Source organism: Dama dama, chromosome 33, assembly GCF_033118175.1.
Source record: "Dama dama isolate Ldn47 chromosome 33, ASM3311817v1, whole genome shotgun sequence".
Taxonomy (NCBI): domain Eukaryota; kingdom Metazoa; phylum Chordata; class Mammalia; order Artiodactyla; family Cervidae; genus Dama; species Dama dama.
In genome coordinates, this window is record NC_083713.1 from 29,932,293 (window position 1) to 29,952,212 (window position 19,920).

The 19,920-nt window shown below is 40.5% G+C and overlaps 1 protein-coding gene across 1 annotated transcript in view; it reads left to right on the forward strand.

Moving 5' to 3' along the window:
• LRP2 (LDL receptor related protein 2) overlaps positions 1–19,920 on the forward strand; it is a 158,611-nt gene that overhangs the window by 108,029 nt on the left and 30,662 nt on the right. Inside the window, 14 exon segments of the mRNA XM_061135388.1 lie at positions 417–542; positions 1,633–1,752; positions 5,023–5,154; positions 6,427–6,628; positions 7,271–7,566; positions 8,229–8,745; positions 11,586–11,738; positions 12,243–12,413; positions 13,502–13,728; positions 15,023–15,200; positions 16,256–16,452; positions 17,148–17,393; positions 18,218–18,346; positions 19,257–19,376. Coding sequence (XP_060991371.1) covers positions 417–542; positions 1,633–1,752; positions 5,023–5,154; positions 6,427–6,628; positions 7,271–7,566; positions 8,229–8,745; positions 11,586–11,738; positions 12,243–12,413; positions 13,502–13,728; positions 15,023–15,200; positions 16,256–16,452; positions 17,148–17,393; positions 18,218–18,346; positions 19,257–19,376 — 2,814 coding nt within the window.

The window sequence follows — 19,920 nt, forward strand, 5'->3', positions numbered from 1 at the left end:
TTTTCGTTAATCTTTTCATTTTTGTTTTAAATGTAAGCATTTCTTTCTTGCTGGACACACACAGTTATCAGTTTTCATACACAAAAGAGAGCCTAGTGTTCTGCTTTCTTGCTATTAATGCATCTTGGAGGTCATACCATCTTTCCTTATCAATATATAGAGATCTTCATTCATGTTACTCCATTGTATGGGGAGTGAGGAGAGTGGGAAGTCTTGCTGATGCTATTAAATAATGAAAACAGGAAATACTCTTTTTACTAGAGATTATATGGCACCACATAACTGTCACGAATCATGCCTCTCTGATAGCTTCCCTTCTGCTGGTTTGATTCTGCAGTAGATCTGTTAGCATGGACATATATGATGTATATGTGATGAATATGTTCCAAATTGTTTATCTGGTTGTCTTTTTCAAGCTGAACACACGTGCCATCCTGGATACGTAAAATGTACGAATTCAACGATTTGTATTCCACATTCTTTCTTGTGTGATGGAGACAACGATTGTGGAGATATGAGTGATGAAAACCCCATTTTCTGTGGTAAGATAAACCTCCTTTGTGGTTCCAGGCATGCATGTCTTGAGCTAATATAAAGACACATGGCCTGTGTGTTTCAGCTAATTTCAATTTGTCCTCTCAAGTTAACCTTGTAAGTTGATACAGTAGGCAGTTATTTAGGATGTAATTGGAGGGACATAAGAAGTCCCTTCTCTCTGTCCCCTGGCTGGAAACCTGACTCCAAATATTTCTTCCAGGGATCAGCTATAATGCATAACCTCCTATAATTAAAGGTCTTTTGTCTTCAGGAACTACAGGCAGAATTTGCAAAATAAGCCCTCATATTTATTCTCAATACGTTTATAATAGCCATTAGTAACTGGAAGAATTTTTGTCTTTTTCATATGTTTGATTTTCAGAAACTTTAATTTCATATTTAGCCATTTGGTTCAATCAAATAATTTCTTATATTTATAGCTCAAATTCTTAGGCTCGATACCTTTGAAACTATTAGTGTAAATAGATGCATCCTTTAAGAATTTAGTAATGGTCACCAGGCCAGGTTACAATCCAAGAGTAGGAGTCAGTTGTAAAAACAGCAACAAGAGGAAATAGAAAATCTAGAAAACACATCAGATCATAACCTCCAGTTATGTGAGAAAAGTTTACACATAGGCAGAATCATTTACTCAAATAAGTTACAAAGACAAATAAGAGCAAAACTTTGCTAATTCTCTAGAATCATGGTCTAATGTTGCTTAAAAGGTTGTGTGTAGGGTGATTTGGTTATTTTGTTGTTTTTTCTTTTCAGTAGAATTTGTTTTGTGTTATGGCAGAAAACATAGAACCATGTTTTCTTTCATCTATAACTTGATTTCGTGTATCAAAAAATAGTCTTTTTGGTATTTCTAATAGGTGCAATTCATTTTCTGAATCTCTGGAATTTAGGAAAAAAATTCTGGGAGACTAGAAAAATATTGCTCTCCCATATTCTTCCCTCTGGATGTAAAACTTATAAAAACTCAGGCCTCTTCCTGTCTTGGCAACTCCTACCCAGTTCAGAGATATAGGCAGGTTATTAGGAACAAGCTTGTGTGTTGCTCACGGATTTTATCTTCTTTACCTACTGCAGGCGCTAAGTCGTGTAGGAGTGATGAGTTCCACTGCACCTCTGGGCCCTGTATTCCTGCACACTGGTATTGTGATCATGAAAGAGACTGTTCTGACAGCTCTGACGAACCTCCCACTTGTGGTAAGAGAGTGAGCCAGCATGAAAAGCATGGTGATGCCCCTGGCATCCCTCTTCCAACTACTTCAAATGTAAACTGTGGTTCTGGCTGGGGAATGTTTGCACTCCTTGCTAATACCCCTCAGCAGATATTCATTCAAAGCCTGGTCATGTAGGGCACTGGGTAGGTTGCTGGGCAGGACATGGAAGTTGCTGATGGATGCAGACGAAAAGTTGCACCTACCAAAAGTTGGTGATGCACCTACTACCTGCCTGGTTTGGGGAACGCAATTAATTGTAATTGACTCTGAATTGGAATTTCTGAATTTGGGTGAGTTCTCACCCGTAAGACTGTGGGAGGATCTAAAGGATCTAAAGGTTATTGAGAGTATGATGTACATGCCGAGGGGGCAGGTGAGGGGCACACGTATCTTTCTGCTTTGTGTGCCAGCTGAGGGGGTAGGGTCCCAAGGCCATTTGAGCTTCCTGAGATGTTCCAAGGACCTTCTAGTTATATTCTTGGAGGCAGCTGTGTGTTGCTTGTGTTTGAAGGCTGCTATTTACCTTTGCAAATCCTAATCTGTATCCATGCACAATTTTTTTTAACATAATTGTAAAAATCTGCATGTACAATCTTCTATATCGCTTTTTTGGGGGGGGTCTGGCAATATTGTATGTGGGTCAGCAAACTATGGCCATGCTTGTCTTTTTTTTTTTTTTTTAAAGATTTTTTTGACATTGATCATTTAAAAAAGTTTTTATTGATTTTTTACAGTATTGCTTCTGTTTTATGTTTTCTTTTTTCTTGGCCATGAGGGTTGTGGGATCTTAGCTCCCTGCCCAGGTATCGAACCCACACCCCCTGAATTGGAAGGTGAAGTCTTAATCACTGGGCCACCAGGGAAGTCTGTCATGCTTGTCTTTATAAAGTTTCATTAAAATGCAGCCACAATATAGTGTCAAGTAGTTGTGAAAAAGAACATATGGCCTGAAGCTTAAAATATATATACTGTCTGGTTAAGAGAGACTTCATACTTCATGTTGTCATTTTCATACTCTTGTTTAATGGCTGTGTGATATTCCATTGAGTGGCTATGTGATCATTGAGTTAACTGCCTCTATTTTAAGTATTTAGATTGATTTATTTTTTCTGGTATTATAAATATCACTGTAGTAAGTACCATCACTTTTTTTGGAGGGGTTTCTTTTTTTTTTTTTTCCTCCATTTATTTTTATTAGTTGGAGGCTAATTACTTTACAATATTGCAGTGGTTTTTGCCATACATTGACATGAATCAGCCATGGATTTACATGTGTTCCCCATCCCGATCCCCCCTCCCACCTCCCTCTCCACCCGATCCCTCTGGGTCTTCCCAGTGCACCAGCCCCGAGCACTTGTCTCATGCATCCAACCTGGGCTGGTGATCTGTTTCACTATAGATAATATACATATTTTGATGCTGTTCTCTCTAAACATCCCACCCTCGCCTTCTCCCACAGAGTCCAAAAGTCTGTTCTGTACATCTGTGTCTCTTTTTCTGTTTTGCATATAGGGTTATCGTTACCATCTTTCTAAACTCCATACATATGCGTTAGTATACTGTATCGGTGTTTATCTTTCTGGCTTACTTCACTCTGTATAATGGGCTCCAGTTGGGGTATTTTCTTAAGACCATTAGCCTAGTTTTGCAGCTGAATTCAGGCTATTTTCTATTCCTGTTTTCCCTTGGGCTCAAATTCTGTGGCTGATAGAGAGTGGTATTAGAAGCTCCTTGACAATGTCTTTTTCCCCAACACTAAAAGTTTTGTAGAAAACAAAGGGCACATAGAGTTTTAAGGAGCTGTAAAAGAAGTAGTAACTATTAGGTGAGTAGAAGGGTCTTAGAGATTATTTTAAATAAATGAACTATTGGTTCAGATATATGAAGAATAAATAGTTTCCAAACTTCTCCATGGGAACCGAAGTCATAGTATTAGCAGTTAGTACCAACTATCTGACGTATTTGGAGGGACTGGGGGCAGGAGGAGAAGGGGACGACAGAGGATGAGATGGCTGGATGGCATCACCAACTTGATGGACATGAGTTTGAGTAAACTCTGGGAGTTGGTGATGGACAGGGAGGCCTGGCGTCATGGGGTTGCAAAGAGCTGGACATGACTGAGCGACTGAACTGAACTGCACTGAACTGACATATTTAGATCTGACATATTTAAGTAGAAGTAAACACACAATCTAACACTAATGGATTTTCATAATATGCAGAGATATTTTTTTCTTCTAGTTTTATTGAGATTGACATATAGAACTGTAAATTTAAGGTGTAGAACATAATGATTTACATACATCATGAAATGATTATCACAGTAAGTTTAGTGAACATCCAATACACAGATATCATTTTAAAGAAATAATAAGATGTATACAAAAGAGTGAAATCCCCATTCTTTCACCCTCTTACAATCCCCTCACCTCCAGACATAACTGCTATTAAGTGTGAACTCTTTATCTATATATCTTGACATATAGGAATCTTACTATATGTATCTTTCTGCCATTCCACTCCCACTGTTTTTTTTCCCAACAATATCCTATCAGTTAGAAAGCACACCTCTCCCTCTTGAACTTCCCTCCCTATCCCACCCTCTAGGTTGTTACAGAGCCTCTGTTTGAGTTTCCTGAGCCCTCCATCAAATTCCCATTGGCTGTCTCTTTTATATATGGTAATAGAAAACAACAAAATTCTGTAAAGCAATTGTCCTTCAGTTAAAAAATAAATTAATAATAAAAAAAGAAAATACACCTCAATCTTACCTTTTTGCACTGCTGAATATTGCTGTAAAATATGGATGTTCCATGTGTTTCCATCCCTTTCCCAGCTGATGAGCGTTTAGGTTGTTCCCATTTTTTCCTTGTAAGATTTAATGCTGGAATGAACATCCTGCATATGTGGGAAGGCTAGGTCTCTGGGAGTAGGTTTCCTGTGTCAAAGCCTTTCAAAGGCTGTAGCGATACATACTCTATTCTTACCAGCTTGTGGAAGTTCACGTTTCTCCCTATTGTTATCATTGTGCTGTATTTTAATGGTTAAAATGAAATGTTCTTTTGCCTTAGGCTAATTTTGAGGGATCTCTGGGATTCTGGGCATATGGTAACTTGATTCGTTACCATGTGGGATATGATTAAAGAATTCTGCTTGGGGTTCTAGGAAGCCCTTACTATAGTATGTTTCTCTCAAGATTCCTCACTGTACATGACTCTTCTCACCAAGAGTGCTTTTTCTTTTTTTTTTTCAGAGTTTTCTCAGTCAACGTGCGCCAGTGATTATTTCAAGTGTGACAATAACCGGTGCATCCCAATGATGTGGGTCTGTGATGGTGATAATGACTGTGGAGACTTGAGTGATGAAGATGAAAGACACAACTGCAGTAAGTGCAAACAATTAATTCCTCTATAGAGTCATATTTCAGGGCAACAGTAGCTTTATTTTTCTGTCTTTGGAGAATATGGTTGTCAGACAGGTTCTTCTTTATTGAAAGTACACGGATAGAATGTTATCTTTATTTTTCTGCTCAGGAATGTTTTATATTATCTACATAAATGCTTTTAAATGATGAAAAATGATTTTAATGTTTTTTTTTTCCTGTTGCATTTTGGTCATGGAAATAATGTCCTACATTTCTAGAACAGATAAAGAGAACTCAGTTGGCCACTCTTAATAGCAGCTTTAATAGTGTTGCAATTAACTGTGCCTCTAGTCTTATCCATTACCCTAGAGTTGTTATGGGGGGGCAGGGGTCATTCTTTTAAGTGAATTATGGAACAGACTGTGAAACAACATTTCCCATTGCCAACAGAGCACAGAACTCTAAATTCAGGTGTCTTAGAGTATCTTTCCATGGCAGGATAATAAAAACAATGACTCCATGATCTCTGCATTTGATTGTTACCTCATATGTCCACGACTTTGGTGGTGGCCCCTGTTTCTCCATATCCTCTATGAAATGGGTTGGCAGCTGCACAAATCTAGACTGTAGTGTGTCCTTTTCTCCCTTATCTCTTCTTCAAGACCCCCTTCCTTTTGTCTCCTCTTCACCCTCAGATAAAATATTTCTATTCTATTCTGCAGAGTTTCATGATTACATGTTAGCATTTTAGCTCTTAACTAAAGTGTCATGGTTTCTGTCAACTCTTATTAACAAGCACTCCTCCTATATATCTAGGAAACAAGCCCTAGCTTTTTAGAAAATTCTGTGACTTTTGCTATCTAGCTAACCATTGTGAGCTTCACTTTTCTCATAAAACTGGCATAAAAATGCCTATCTCACATTGTGTTTGTGTGATTATACTTTATAGAATAAAAAAAAATTACCAAATGTATGGGATTTTTAGTATCTAATTAATAAAATACAAGTAGTTTTCTATATCCCTAAGGGAAAAATATGACCTTACATTAATTTTATGGAAATTAAATTATGAGGTGTTTATCTTTACTTTTTACTTCTGAAAAAAATTCAAGGTCCAAAGCATTTAAAATGAAAATTTGGGAGAGTAATTTGTCTTCCTATTTTCCCTTCATTTCCTTTCATCCCTCAGACTATTATGTAACGTAAAGCAAGATAAATATTGATTCAAAATGAACTTGACTGCTGGAATGAGCTTTCATATGATTCCTGATTCTCTTTGTGCTTTAGCTTCAGAGAATCGTAGCTGCTCAAGTTCTGAGTTTGCCTGTGCAGTTAGTGTGCCTCCACACAGAGGGTGTATCCCTAAATCATGGGTTTGTGATGGCGAAGCAGATTGCTTTGATGCCTCTGATGAGCACCAGAATTGTACCAGGAGATCCTGCCTTGGAACGGAGTTCGTCTGTAACAATGGCTTGTGTATCCCCAACCAGTTCAGGTGAATTAGGGATTAAAAGATTTATTAACAAACCTCAAACGTCCATGAGGCAGGGCTGGGGCCCATGATACTTTTCATGGTCTCTGAAAATGTTTGTACTTCTTTTAAAATCAAAAGAAAAAAAAATAAAGAGAACTTTTAAGTCAAAGAAATTTAAATACTAAATAATAATATATATGCCTTTATACCAACGTAGTCCTTAAATATAATTTTAAATATTTTTATGGAGGAAGGGGCCCATGAAGGCAGAAGTGCCTGGGGTCAATGAAGGTCATAATGTGACCTTGCACAGAGGATCAGAGAGATGAGTGAGGTGGGCTTGCTAGAAGAAAATTCTTTCTTGAGGCAGCTGACGCTCAGGGTTTGCCAGTTGGAATAGAGGCATGGGCATAAGAAATACTTCATTCAGTTCTTTCTGCTATAAGAAAAATAACAGTGTGAGCAGGATGATAAATGGGACTGCACACTGTGCCTCAGGGTCAGCCTGACAACAGAGAGAGGCAGGTGAGGCGGACTGTGGGCGTGTGCTCCAGCTAAGAGACACAGACACTAGACAGCATCATGTGCTGGGAGAGGAGTTGGGGATCTGGATTTTCACCTGAAATATTCTGATTTTAAGTGGTCCTGGGTCTCATGACACAGGTGTGACCGGAACAATGACTGTGGTGACTACAGTGATGAGAGGGGCTGTGTGTACCCTGCCTGCGACAAGACCCTTTTTACATGTCAGAACGGACTCTGCATTAATAAGGTCTATGTCTGTGATGGGGACAATGACTGTAGAGATAACTCGGATGAGCTCGAGCACCTGTGTCACACCCCGGAAACCACATGTCCCCCTCATCAGTTCAGGTGTGACAATGGGAACTGCATTGAGATGGTGAAAGTCTGTAACAACTTCCCTGACTGTTCAGACCGCAGTGATGAGAAAGGATGTGGTGAGTATAATGGAAGACTAGGGAAAAGGAAACGGGGGGTACTGAACGTGGATTCTCAACCCTTTCTGACTTAGTAGGACCTTTCAGTTGGTTCTCTAAGTAGCACACTGCCAGAAAATTACTATTGTTTGTCTATCAAAAAGCAAGGATTTCTTGGTCTATGAGGTCAGTCACACACATTTTTTGGACTAATCATCAGTTAGCCATTCATTATAGAGAACAGGAGATAAACAAAACAGTGCTGATCTTGCAATGACTTGTTGCTTTAACTACCCCTCTGCTACATTCCTTAATCTGTTCTTAATTTTCATCCTCAGGTGACTAAAGGGGAGAGTTTAACTGGAAGTCCCCCCTCCCCCTGCCCCACCCCCGCCCCTAACCCCACCCTGGTTGTATTTGTTGTTAAAACCATTGGTGAAGGATCAAGGAAGGAAGTTGAATAAGAGTCACTTTTGAATAATGTAGGGCCTTTAGAAATCCCTTCTTATTTGTCCCTGTTTATTTGTCTTTTTTAGCATGATTCATTAAGAACTTAGGTCTGTCCAAACCCAACCAAACAAAAAGAACTGCATCTGTCCAGTGGGAAGGCTGACTTTTTTGACCATTATGGTGGATCCATTACTGACAACTTAGGTTCTCTGATAACTGTCTTTTACCCACAGGCGTTAATGAGTGCAATGACCCTACACTCAGTGGTTGTAGCCAAAACTGCACAGACACCTTAACCAGTTTCTATTGTTCTTGTAACCCTGGTTACAAGCTGTTGTCGGACAAGAGGACTTGTGTTGATATTGATGAATGCAGGGAGACGCCCTTCGTCTGCAGCCAAATGTGTGAGAACTTACCTGGCACTTATATCTGCAAATGTGCCCCAGGCTACATCCGTGAGCCAGATGGAAAGACCTGCCGGCAGAACAGCAACATCGAGCCTGATCTCATTTTTAGCAACCGTTACTATTTGAGAAATCTAACTATTGATGGCCATTTATACTCCCTCATCTTGCAAGGACTGGGTAATGTTGTGGCACTGGATTTTGACCGAGTAGAAAAGAGATTGTACTGGCTTGATATAGAGAATAAAGTCATTGAGAGAATGTTTGTGAATCAGACAAACAGGGAGACAGTCCTAAAGCACAATCTACCGGGTGCAGAAAGTCTGGCTATCGACTGGGTTACCAGGTAAGAAAAAAAGCTTTTTAAAAGTTAACAAGTTTTTGTTTTTTAAAAAGTGTTCTGGCCCTGCTTTCATCTTAATAGGGAATTGATCTTTCAAATTTGGGTTACCAGGTGGAAACATTTTAATGCTTCTACATGTTTTGTTTTTGATGTTGTTGCTGTTTTCTGCTGTGTACCTAATAATCAGATGGGATACCACAGAATCTAAAATCTAGTGATTTTTAAGAATATATGATATGAATTTTATGGAGAGGGGTATCACAAAGGAAGAAAGAGCTCTCTTATTACTGGAGGTTTGTGAAGGGTTGATTCATGCTTTGGTTGGTGCATTCAGTCATTTAAAGCTGTTACCTAAGTGCAGTGCTATCCTAGGGACTGGGGTTTGGAGGTAAACAAGTCAGACACAGCCTCTGCTTTCCTGGAACTCACAGGCTACTTACAATGCTGCTGCTGCTAAGTCACTTCAGTCGTGTCCGACTCTGTGCGACCCCATAGATGGCAGCCCACCAGGCTCTGCCGTCCCTGGGATTCTCCAGGCAGGAACACTGGAGTGGGTTGCCATTTCCTTCTCCAGCTTACAATGCTAGTCATTCCCAACTTGGGCTGCTTATAAATTAAAGAATGGCTGACTTGAAACTCTGAGCATCTTTATGGTAGACAGTGGTATATTAATTCAACTCTACCAGTTCAATCACACTTCTTCACATCTCTATTGAATCAGAAACTTGGCTTTGTGGTTGACAGGAAGATGCATGCACTTAGGCTGCAAATATTATTGCTTTGGTCACCCCAGACCCACAGAGGATGCTTCCACATCTTTTCTGTTTGACCGTCTTAAGAGTAAAGATGGGGGGTGGAGAATTGGCTTCCTAGTTCTAGTTGAATAATAGCCTGCCTGCCATAGGTGCTCCAAAACTGCCTGCAGAATAATCAATAAAATATTGATGTGAATACAAATATTTTATATATAGTGACTCTGTGAGGTGTCAAAAAGCATAGCAACTAATGATTTGCAGGAACAGAACTAACCATGGTACCTCTTCTTATCTTGTCCTTTGCTTCAATGCAGGGAAAGATAATATTTTAACCTTGATATTGTCATTCAGCCCTCTCTCCCCAAAACTGGTAGGGTGATATTTTCCCTTGGACTTTAGCTGCTTTCCTCTTGTTCTAGGCATGTGCTTGACCAGGGGAAAGAATGAGATACATGTGTGGTAGTCAGGAAGATGGAGGAAAAAAGTCTAGAGTGATTGTAGGATAAAATATCTTACGACTGAAGCATTTCCTCAGATGTTCAAGAAAGATTCCAACCAGATTAAACATTCCTTAAAACACAAGGCAGGATAGAACCCAGTCACATTTAGGTTTATAGGGGACAGTTCTAAGATACAATTACTTGGAAATTTGAAATAATCTGCCCAGTATCGATAAAGATGTCCACAATAAACTTAAAGATGTTTGGTTCCCAAAGCCCTTAAACTTGATAGAGTAGTTTTTCAAAGCACAGTGAAAAATTTCACAGTGGAAAATTGGACTGGCTTTCAGTCCTCTTAATTTTTCCCTCTGTGGGGATGGAGTGCCTTCTACATATTCTGTTTACAGGTCAGTGTTTTGATTGTTGAATAAAGAGGAATTAGTGAGTTGGCAGTAAGCTCCACAGAGGAGAGTGCCCTATGGGACAGTCAGTCTTCAATTAATTCCTGCTCTAGCTCTTACTAACCTCTGGGCCTCAGCAGCCTAATCAAGAAAACAAGAGTAACAGTAGAACTTAGTTCGGCAGTTGTTGTGATCTTAGCCCTTAGCCCAGGGCCTGGCATTGAATATGTGCATGTTCAGTTGCTAAGTTGTATCCTACTCTTTGCAACCCTATGGTTTTCCCAGTAAGCATACTGGATTGAGTTTTCATTTCCTCCTCCAGTGGATCTTCCAGACCCAGGGATCAAACCCAAGTCTCCTGTGTCTCCTGCATTGGCAGGAAGATTCTTTACCACTGAGTCCCCCGGGAAGCCTGGCATTGAATAGATAGCTGCTATTATTGTTGCTATTATTACCCTGTACAGTGATAGAATCCAGAATTGTGGCCATCTTAGTCATCAGTACTCACCCAAATGAGCAAGGCTTGTACATTTTTGCATACTCCTTTCCTCGTCCACAAGCCTAAGAAGGTACTACTGTCCTAACAATTATTCTGACACCTAGTATGATTGGATCATGTTTACCTCTGGCAAGGAGACATTGGAGCTTTTGGAAGAGAACCATTTCTGTGGAAATTAACTATCAGACATTCTAGGAGTATTGAACTTTGGAAGGTCATGGATACTTTTAAGAATGGTGATTTGATTAAATGAAATTTGGCACAGGTTAAGAAAGTCATTTTGCCAGCCTAGTGGGACAAGGCTAGGGAGCCGTCAGGTTTTTCTTTGTCTTAAGGATGCCAGCATTCAGAGTTCCCTTTTGCAGTCTCAAGGCTGCACTTGAGACAAGATTCCTTGACTCCATATATAAATTGTAGTTCATGATACTTATTGATTGCTCTCATTTCTGCTTTCTTCCTCCTGTAAAGCCTGAATCATTACCTGGAAAGATGCCTTTTGTTGTATGAAGCAAGTAAAGCCAAAATCCTTCTGTGGCTCCACAATTCCCTACTGTAAGGTGACATCACCTTGCAATAGGAAAACGAGCACACATTATTGCATCTTTTTTTGCCTCATTGCAGGAAGGTCAACTGTTTTCCTCTTGTCATTGTTTGCCTGGGGGAAAAGTGCTTGGATAGGAAATTGTGTGGCTAAATGTACGTTGCTTTACAAGTGAAATGGCTCTAACTCCTGCTTCTCCATTTGCAGAAAGCTCTATTGGGTGGATTCCTACCTGAATTGCCTTTCTGTCTCTGACCTCAATGGTCGATACCGCCGCAAGTTGGCTGAGCACTGTGTGGATGCCAACAACACCTTCTGCTTTGAGAACCCTAGAGGACTTGCACTTCACCCTCGATATGGGTATTGTCTTCCTGTAATCTCAGGCTCTTCTTTTACGCCCTTCTTCCACCTCTGTTACCAAAAAGGCTGTTCACGTAGTGATCTCAAGGCCAGTATCTTGCTGGAATTTGTCTTCTGCTTTTTCTACCCGGTAAATGGCTTAGTATAATGGCTGGAAGCATGACTTGTTCAAATAATATTCATATGCTATTTTCTTTGCCATGACACATCACTTCACTTATAAAGTTACATATTTTGGCTGCATGCAAGTAAATCATGGTTAAGAAAACAACAACCCACCTTTACTGGACTTTCCATGTCAAATCTACTGAAATCTCTAGTTTATCATGTTCATTCCTGAGCATTTCCTACACATTACCCCCTTTTACATTCCTTTCTGTTCTCTTTCCTTTATGAAATGCTCTGTAGGATGTAAATTCTGTTTCTCTAGTTGGAGAAATCTTGTGTCTTTGCCACTGAGTTCCTCTGGCTTCAGGGACTGACATGTTGTGTTTGCTCCAACAGGCACGTCTACTGGGCAGACTGGGGTGACCGAGCATACATTGGGAGAGTAGGCATGGACGGAACCCTCAAGTCTCTGATTATCTCTACCAAGATCATGTGGCCCAATGGCCTCACCATTGATTACACCAATGATCTACTCTACTGGGCAGACGCCCACCTGGGTTACATTGAGTAAGTACATAGAAAAGAATAAAGCAAACTGCATAACTCTTCATTCCTAACACCAGGGTTGTGTGTGTATTATTCCTAGGCAGCTTCTAATTGGCCTGTTTGTTGAAAGTTACTCTGAGGTCGCTTCTAACTAAAGTGCCTGTAGGCAGTTCGCCGAGCTCTGAGGCATGGTACAAGAAAAAGAGTGTGAACTTTGAAGCCATCCAGATCACAGTTTTGTCTTGGTGCTTTTACTTCTTACACTCCTAAAAAAGCAGCTAGTAATCTCTCCCCTATGGTAGTCAGCCTAGTGCTCAACTCATCTTAATTTCCTTATCCCTTTACTTTGCCCTTCCCTTCCAAATATGTGATAAATAGACTTGGAAGCATTATACTGTTCAATGAAGAATACTCCTTGTAAAAAATGTAATACAAATTGTTGGCCAAGCAATATGTGTTTATTTCAGAGACATTGCTAATTATGGCATAGTTAGATAATGGTAATGTCTTCTGGGTATTTATGAACTAGTACCCAGATAAACAGCCTATTGCATGCAAAAAACAAGATCTTTAAAAATTGTGTCATTCTGTTAAATTTATCTTGAAAAAAATTTCACTTGAGAAAAAATACTCATAAAAGTGTCTGAGTTCACTATGTAGAGATCATGCAAGAACTGAGAGAAGAGATCAAGACTGCTTTCTGGTTTATGAATTTTTAAAAAAGAAACAGATAATGACTATGTTCTGGTCATTTGTCTGCAGTCTTAGCAACAGAGATCCAGAAGATTGACCTCTGGTTTTCCTATGCCTTCTTTAAGTTTTCATAAATTAAGATATTTTGGAAAGTTTTCTGACATCCCATGGCTAATGTTATCAACTTTTGTAGTTGCTAGATCATTCCACCTTTTGTGGGAGTTTTAGGGTCTGTGCCCAGATTTTTAAATATTAAAGTAACAATATTCTGACATAATTTCCTAGCCAAATTCCACGATATCAGTACCTCTAGAAGGCAGCACTTTCTTCATTGATTTGTTAGCTCCTCTATCCTTAAAGGCTTTAGAGGAGAGGCATGATCTTCACTGAGTTGCTCTTTCTTCCTGTGACCCTAGGTACTCTGATTTGGAGGGCCGCCATCGGCACACGGTTTATGAAACTGGCACGCTGTCTCACCCCTTTGCTATTACCATTTTTGAAGACACCATTTATTGGACAGATTGGAATACAAAGACAGTTGAAAAGGGAAACAAATACAATGGGTCAGATAGAGTGGCGCTGTTGAACGTAACACACAGGCCGTATGATATCCGTGTGTATCATCCTTACAGGCAGCCATTTGGTGAGTAGTTGACTCAGAAGTTTTTGCACAGTTACTCAGAAGTTTTTGCACAGTTACTTTAGGGTCTTGTCCATGCTGCTCTTGTTTTTTTTTTAATTTTTTTAATCATTAGTATCATAATTTATACCAGAAATGGTGTTACTTGTTAATGTTTTCTATGAAACAAATGTTAGGAGTTGAGGGGATGGAAATTAAAGGTATAGAGTTTATTCCCCTCTTTCTGGAAAAGGCTGCTGATGATTCTTTTTCACAGTACCTGCTATATTCTTAAAGATCTTGGGTTTTTTGTTTAAATAAGAATGAACAGTTGTTATATGTTGCCTTGACATTTCAGTCCTACTTAAGAAAGCACCTTTGAAAAATAAAGACTTTCCTGTATAACCACAATAAATTATAACACTTAAGAAATGTATTATAATCACATGGATGTATTTATAAGAATCATTTCTTTACTAAGATCAATCTACTGAAATAATGAAAAGAAACACTTAAAGGAAAGTTATAGTAACCATAAAATATCATTTATTAAATGGCTATTTGCATTTGATATCTAGCCAAGTTCTGGAATATTCTTTGGGGATAGAGTGAATTTTGTGGGCCTGCTAGATCATGTTGTCTTAATAAACTTGGAAGTTAGGAAATATATGTTAAGCATAATTTATCATAAACGTATGATAAACTTGGAAGTTAGGAAATATGAGAATTGGCAAACTTTTTTTCTGGAAGGTAATATTCTTCATATTATTTAGCAGAAGTTCAAATTCATCTTTACCTCTGAGTGGCAGTCCAGAAAATTAGTATAGATGTTGCTCAGTTTATCTGTCAACTTGATTCTGGGCCAACTTCTGTTGCCTGTATCCTTAGGATGAGAGAATATAGCATCTGTTGGAAAGTAAAACTTTAACTTAGGTTCTGGGTGCATGCTAAACCTCCCACTTGCTCTTCAAGAACTTTCTTTTTTAATGGAATGTGGGATCTAGTTCCTTAAACAAGAATCAAACCTGTGCCCCCTGCACTGGGAGTGTGGAGTCTTAGCCACTGGACTACCAGGGAACTTAGAGAGATCTTTTCTAGCAGTGAGTAAGCCTCACTTCTGCACATAAATCAGTTTACAGTATCAGCATCAGGGTTGCTAACACAGCTCTACCATATGTCTTCTTTATGAACTTTTTGAAAAAGCATGTATCTGGGGTAATGATTTTTTTACTAAGAGGTGATGAGTTTTATGTGGCAAGTAATCAGTTCGTCCATGCTTTAAGTGAATGAACATATATTTTCTCCCTTCTTTCACTAGTGGCTAATCCCTGTGGTACGAACAATGGTGGCTGTTCTCATCTCTGCCTCATCAAAGAAGGAGGTGCTGGATTCACTTGCGAGTGTCCAGACAATTTCTATACCGTCCAGCATGGTCACAGCACCCAGTGCCTACCCATGTGCTCTAGCACCCAATTCCTATGTGCCAACAGTGAAATGTAAGGCTTGCTCCTCCCTCTCCCCACTGCCTCCCCAGCCTTTGGACGCACATTGAACTTCAAGGCCCCTGGGGATTAGAGTTTTCCAATGAACAAGATTTTGGCTAATTAACATGGCTCATTTGGGATGCACCAAGACTATCTCCAACTCTCCAACTTCAGTCTGAGGTCTCCAACTTCAGATAATTTCCTCCATGAAATGAGGCATTTTAGGAACCAAACAGTTACACCCAGGCATGCAAATTTTCATATCTGTAACAAGGAAGCAAACTGTGTGTGTTTTATTTTTAATGAATTGCCCAAAGTCTCAGGGTCAAGAATGTACGTAAGTGTACATTGAGAAACGGTCCTTAGGAACGATACAATTTCCCCATCTTTTTCAAACACATGCTGGCCTAGCTCCTCAGTTAACTTTGCTAGAGGATCGAGGGTCACACAAATCTATTTTTGATCATTTGTATTTGTTATGAAACACAGTCACAGATTATTTCCCTCACAGTGGGTATAGCCCTCGATGACTGGGGGTTCAGAGTCAGAGAGTGAGGTTAAGAGGAGGTGTTATGCAAACCATAGCATCTAAGATTCAGTGGCCGATTATTTTGATGATTGAGTAAAGAATCCTAGATTAGGAATCTAGCATACCCCATCACGATGTAGACTCTCAACAAATGGTAGTGCCTCCAGCTTCCCAGCCCATAGCCTAATATCATCTCTTCCTCTGACTGATAGCTCTAACCATCCATCCGTTACCCAGAACCACGGCTCTGAACACACACTTACTGTTGGCTGTGGCAGGAATTTGGTCATCATGCTCAAAGCACTTTTTCAGCGTGTGGTAGGTCTTAACACACCTGTTCTATCTAACCTAGTTATGTTTTCTCTGAAGATTATGACACAGTAACAAAGGTTGAATTGATCCTCTTCTTGGGCCATGATAAAATGCTTGCATATCATTGCTTGAAATTCAGCTTTGCCTTCTTCTCTCTGGATGGTCATTGCCTGCTCTTCTAACTGCCTGTCACTTTGCTAAGAGAAGCGCTGTTTCCTTTGTGCAGGTGTATTCCTATCTGGTGGAAATGTGACGGGCGGAGAGACTGCTTGGATGGTTCTGATGAACCTGTCACTTGCCCGCAGCGCTTCTGTGCATTAGGAATGTTCCAGTGCAATGATGGCAACTGCACCAACTCACACTCCCTATGCAATTTGCGTCAGGATTGCCCTGATGGGTCCGATGAAGACCCTGTGCTTTGTGGTGAGTGGAATCACTTTCTACATTCTTTGCCCACTTCTGTAGTTGATTATGTATGATCATGGTTCTGTGGGGGTTTTCTGAATGTCATATCAAAATCTGGTCCAAAATCCTGGGGGAGGAAAAAGACAACTCAGAGTCCATCCCACATCTATAAGTTGTCTATTTTGGTGGTTCTTTGCCGTGTACTGTGTATAGAGTCTTCTTTAAGAGCTAATATTGAGGGTGAAATCAGGGATTCCCACATTTTAAACAGGGACTCTCAGTTGTGATATTTATTTATGTCTCCAGTTTTAAAAAGCACCTTCTCAAAAAAAAAGAAAAAAGAAAAAAAACTCCACTAAAACCCAAAAAACAACCCTCCAAAGCAAAAGTAGCACATCAATAATAGCAACAAACACAAAGTTTGAAAACCATTGTCCATTAGGGCAACAGGTACCAGAGAAAGTGAATTTAGTAGGCTGTCAATCCTCATCCTCTAATGTTACACGCAAAAAAAAGGTCTTTAAGAATGTAGGAGATGGTAATAGTCAATGGACTATCGGCCCGTGTAGTGTTACTGGTTAGTAATAAGTGCATTAGGCCATAAATCCTCTAAAAGGAAAGTATCGTGGAGTTCTACGGGATCCGTTAGTGTAAATTAGGGGCTTCTGTTCCTGAAGCCTTCCAAACTGACAACCAAATGCCACCACTTGCAGAGCATCACCAGTGTGAGTCCTACGAATGGCAGTGTGCCAACAAACGCTGCATTCCGGAATCCTGGCAGTGTGACATGGAGGACGACTGTGACGATAACTCGGACGAGGACAGCTCCCACTGCGCCGGCAGGACCTGCCCGCCCGGCTACTTCAAGTGTGCGAATGGCCACTGCATCCCGCAGATATGGAAGTGTGACGTAGACAACGACTGCGGAGACTACTCAGACGAGCCCTTGCAGGAATGCTGTGAGTTCTGTGTGCGGGTCTGGCCTGCGAGCAGCTCCGTGTGGCCGGAGAGGGAGTGCAGAGCGCCTGCTGTAGCCCTGTGGCATGCTCCCTCTTCGCTCTCCCCAAGAATGCAGCTGGAACCACACCCCTGGGGCTCAAATGGCGGATTCTTGGTCTCTGCCCACGGGATGTCTAACTACAGCATATGATAAAAGAACTTACATTTTTATCTTGCACCTTCTGTTTTGAGCCTCAGAGAAAGCTGGTGAGAGACAGCAAAGGTGAATGAGGGACCTGAACCTCATGTGAAGTGATTTTTTTTTTTAACTTCAAACCCAGTAAAAAAATGTACCAGGGTACCTTTTCCCCCATCTCACCCCATTCCTCGCCAGCAGTCTGACCACAACATAAATGAGTGGTAATGACATGTTGAGAAAACCTAAGGTCTCTATCTTTCTACTCTTAGTGAACAAATGACACCTAAAGGAAACACAGGCTTCCCAGGTGATTCAGTGGTGAAGAACCCACCTGCCAATGCAGGAGACTCGAGAGATGCAGGTTTGATCCCTGAGTTGGGAAGATCCCCTGGAGTAGGAACTGGCAACCCACTCCAGTATTCTTGCCTGGAAAATTCCATGGGCAGAGAAGCCTGGTGGGGCTACAGTCCATGGGGCTGCAGAGAGTCAGTCACACGACTGAGCAACTAAGCACAAAAGAGACACAGTTGCCAAACAGACAAAGTCTGTTTGGTTGATAACAGGGTCACTGTGGAAAGGTGTCTTTGGTTTCCTGGCAGGACCACGACTTAACAGTTCGTACTTTGCTCCCTCCTGTCTTTTCAGTGGGCCCCTCCTATCGCTGCAATAACTATACAGAATTCAGCTGCAAAACAAACTACCGCTGCATCCCGAAGTGGGCTGTGTGCAACGGTGTCAACGACTGCAGGGACGACAGTGATGAGCAGGACTGTGGTAGGAGGGGCGGCGGGGGGGGGGGGCGGGATGAGCAGATTACTCGGAGGGGAGGCTGGGTTTCCCATGTCATCCTTCCTTTGTTTGCCTCTAATAACATGTTGCATTTTACAGCGATTTTATAGGGATCCCAGCATTTTACAGGGGTACTGGGAGGTTCATTTATATCATCTTAAATGAAATCTTTCCCCAAATGTGAAGATATTAGGAATTTGTGTAATTTCTCCCAAATGGGAAATTCTTATTTTACATTTGACAAGTTTGTCTTATCTTAAAGATTGATTGAAATGGATGGGAGGGAGGAGGTAGAGAAAAGATTTGATATGTATCTCTAAAAAGGATATTTCAGAATCAGAATATTTCTTATTTGGAGGTTTTGATATTTCGAATGTCTTTCTGACCTTCCACATCTTTTGTGTTTGGCAATATAGAAAGAGTCTATGGACAAAAAAGGCCAAATGAATTAATGGAATTTTCCAAGATTAGGCATATTCTCTAGCTTAAAAACAAAGTGTGTGTTGGGTTTGGTAGGAAGAGAGGTAGGAAAGATAATGAGTTATTTTAATAACACTGAATCTAATCACCTAAAGACAATGTAATGGACATGTTTTGTTTGCTGGCAGCATCACTTAATTTTCCTTTCCAGGCCTTTGTTGCAAATTACAAGCCAGGGACCAAATCATTTTTGGAACTGTTTCTACAAAAGAGAATGGATTTAGTTTCAAATAATAGGATAGGTTCAGTTTAGCCTAAAGAGGAGTATTGACAGTGAATGTGGCTGGCATTCCTCTTTCTGGGAGTTTTAAGACTATGGTAGCGTAAGCCTCAGACCATCTCACAAGAGCCAGTACTGCTTTGGCATTCCTTGCCCGTGGGCTTCTGAAGTATTTGCAATGACTGTGATTTGCAGAGTCGATGACATGCAAACCTTCTGGGGAATTTCGGTGTACAAATCACCGCTGCATCCCTCTTCGCTGGAGATGTGATGGGCAAAATGACTGTGGAGACCACTCCGATGAGGAAAACTGTGGTGAGTGTTCGGGGTCCTTCTTTCCCATGTGCCATTGGAGTGGTGATGTCTGCTCTTTGTAACTCAACTGTCAATGCCATCCTCAAAGGGGAGGATGATGGCTGTCTGATCTCTTGCTTTCTGACTGGTACATTTCTACTTTTCATCTTCTCCTTAGCAGATTGTAATCACTCTCTAGGAAAAGAATATCTATGCAGGTATATCTTTTGTCTGTTAATTTATTTACACTCAACAACATCTTTTTTTCAAAAAGAACTTGAGGTGATTTACATCATTGCCTTATGATATGTGTCAATTTCAGATTAACTAACATGAAATATACTCTAACTTTAGTCTCCTTTTGGAAATGAGAAAGTATGGGCTGTGGAGAGAATCAGGGTGCTGGTCTCACCTGCAATTATAGCTGACTAAAAAACAGACTTACAATTGAAGTGAAAAGTCTATTTTTGCAGGTTGGATGGTCTGGGACTTGGGGCACAGGAGGGGTTGGGCACAGAGGACACTTAGGCCAGTCCACTGTGTACGACTCCTGGTGCCCTCCAAT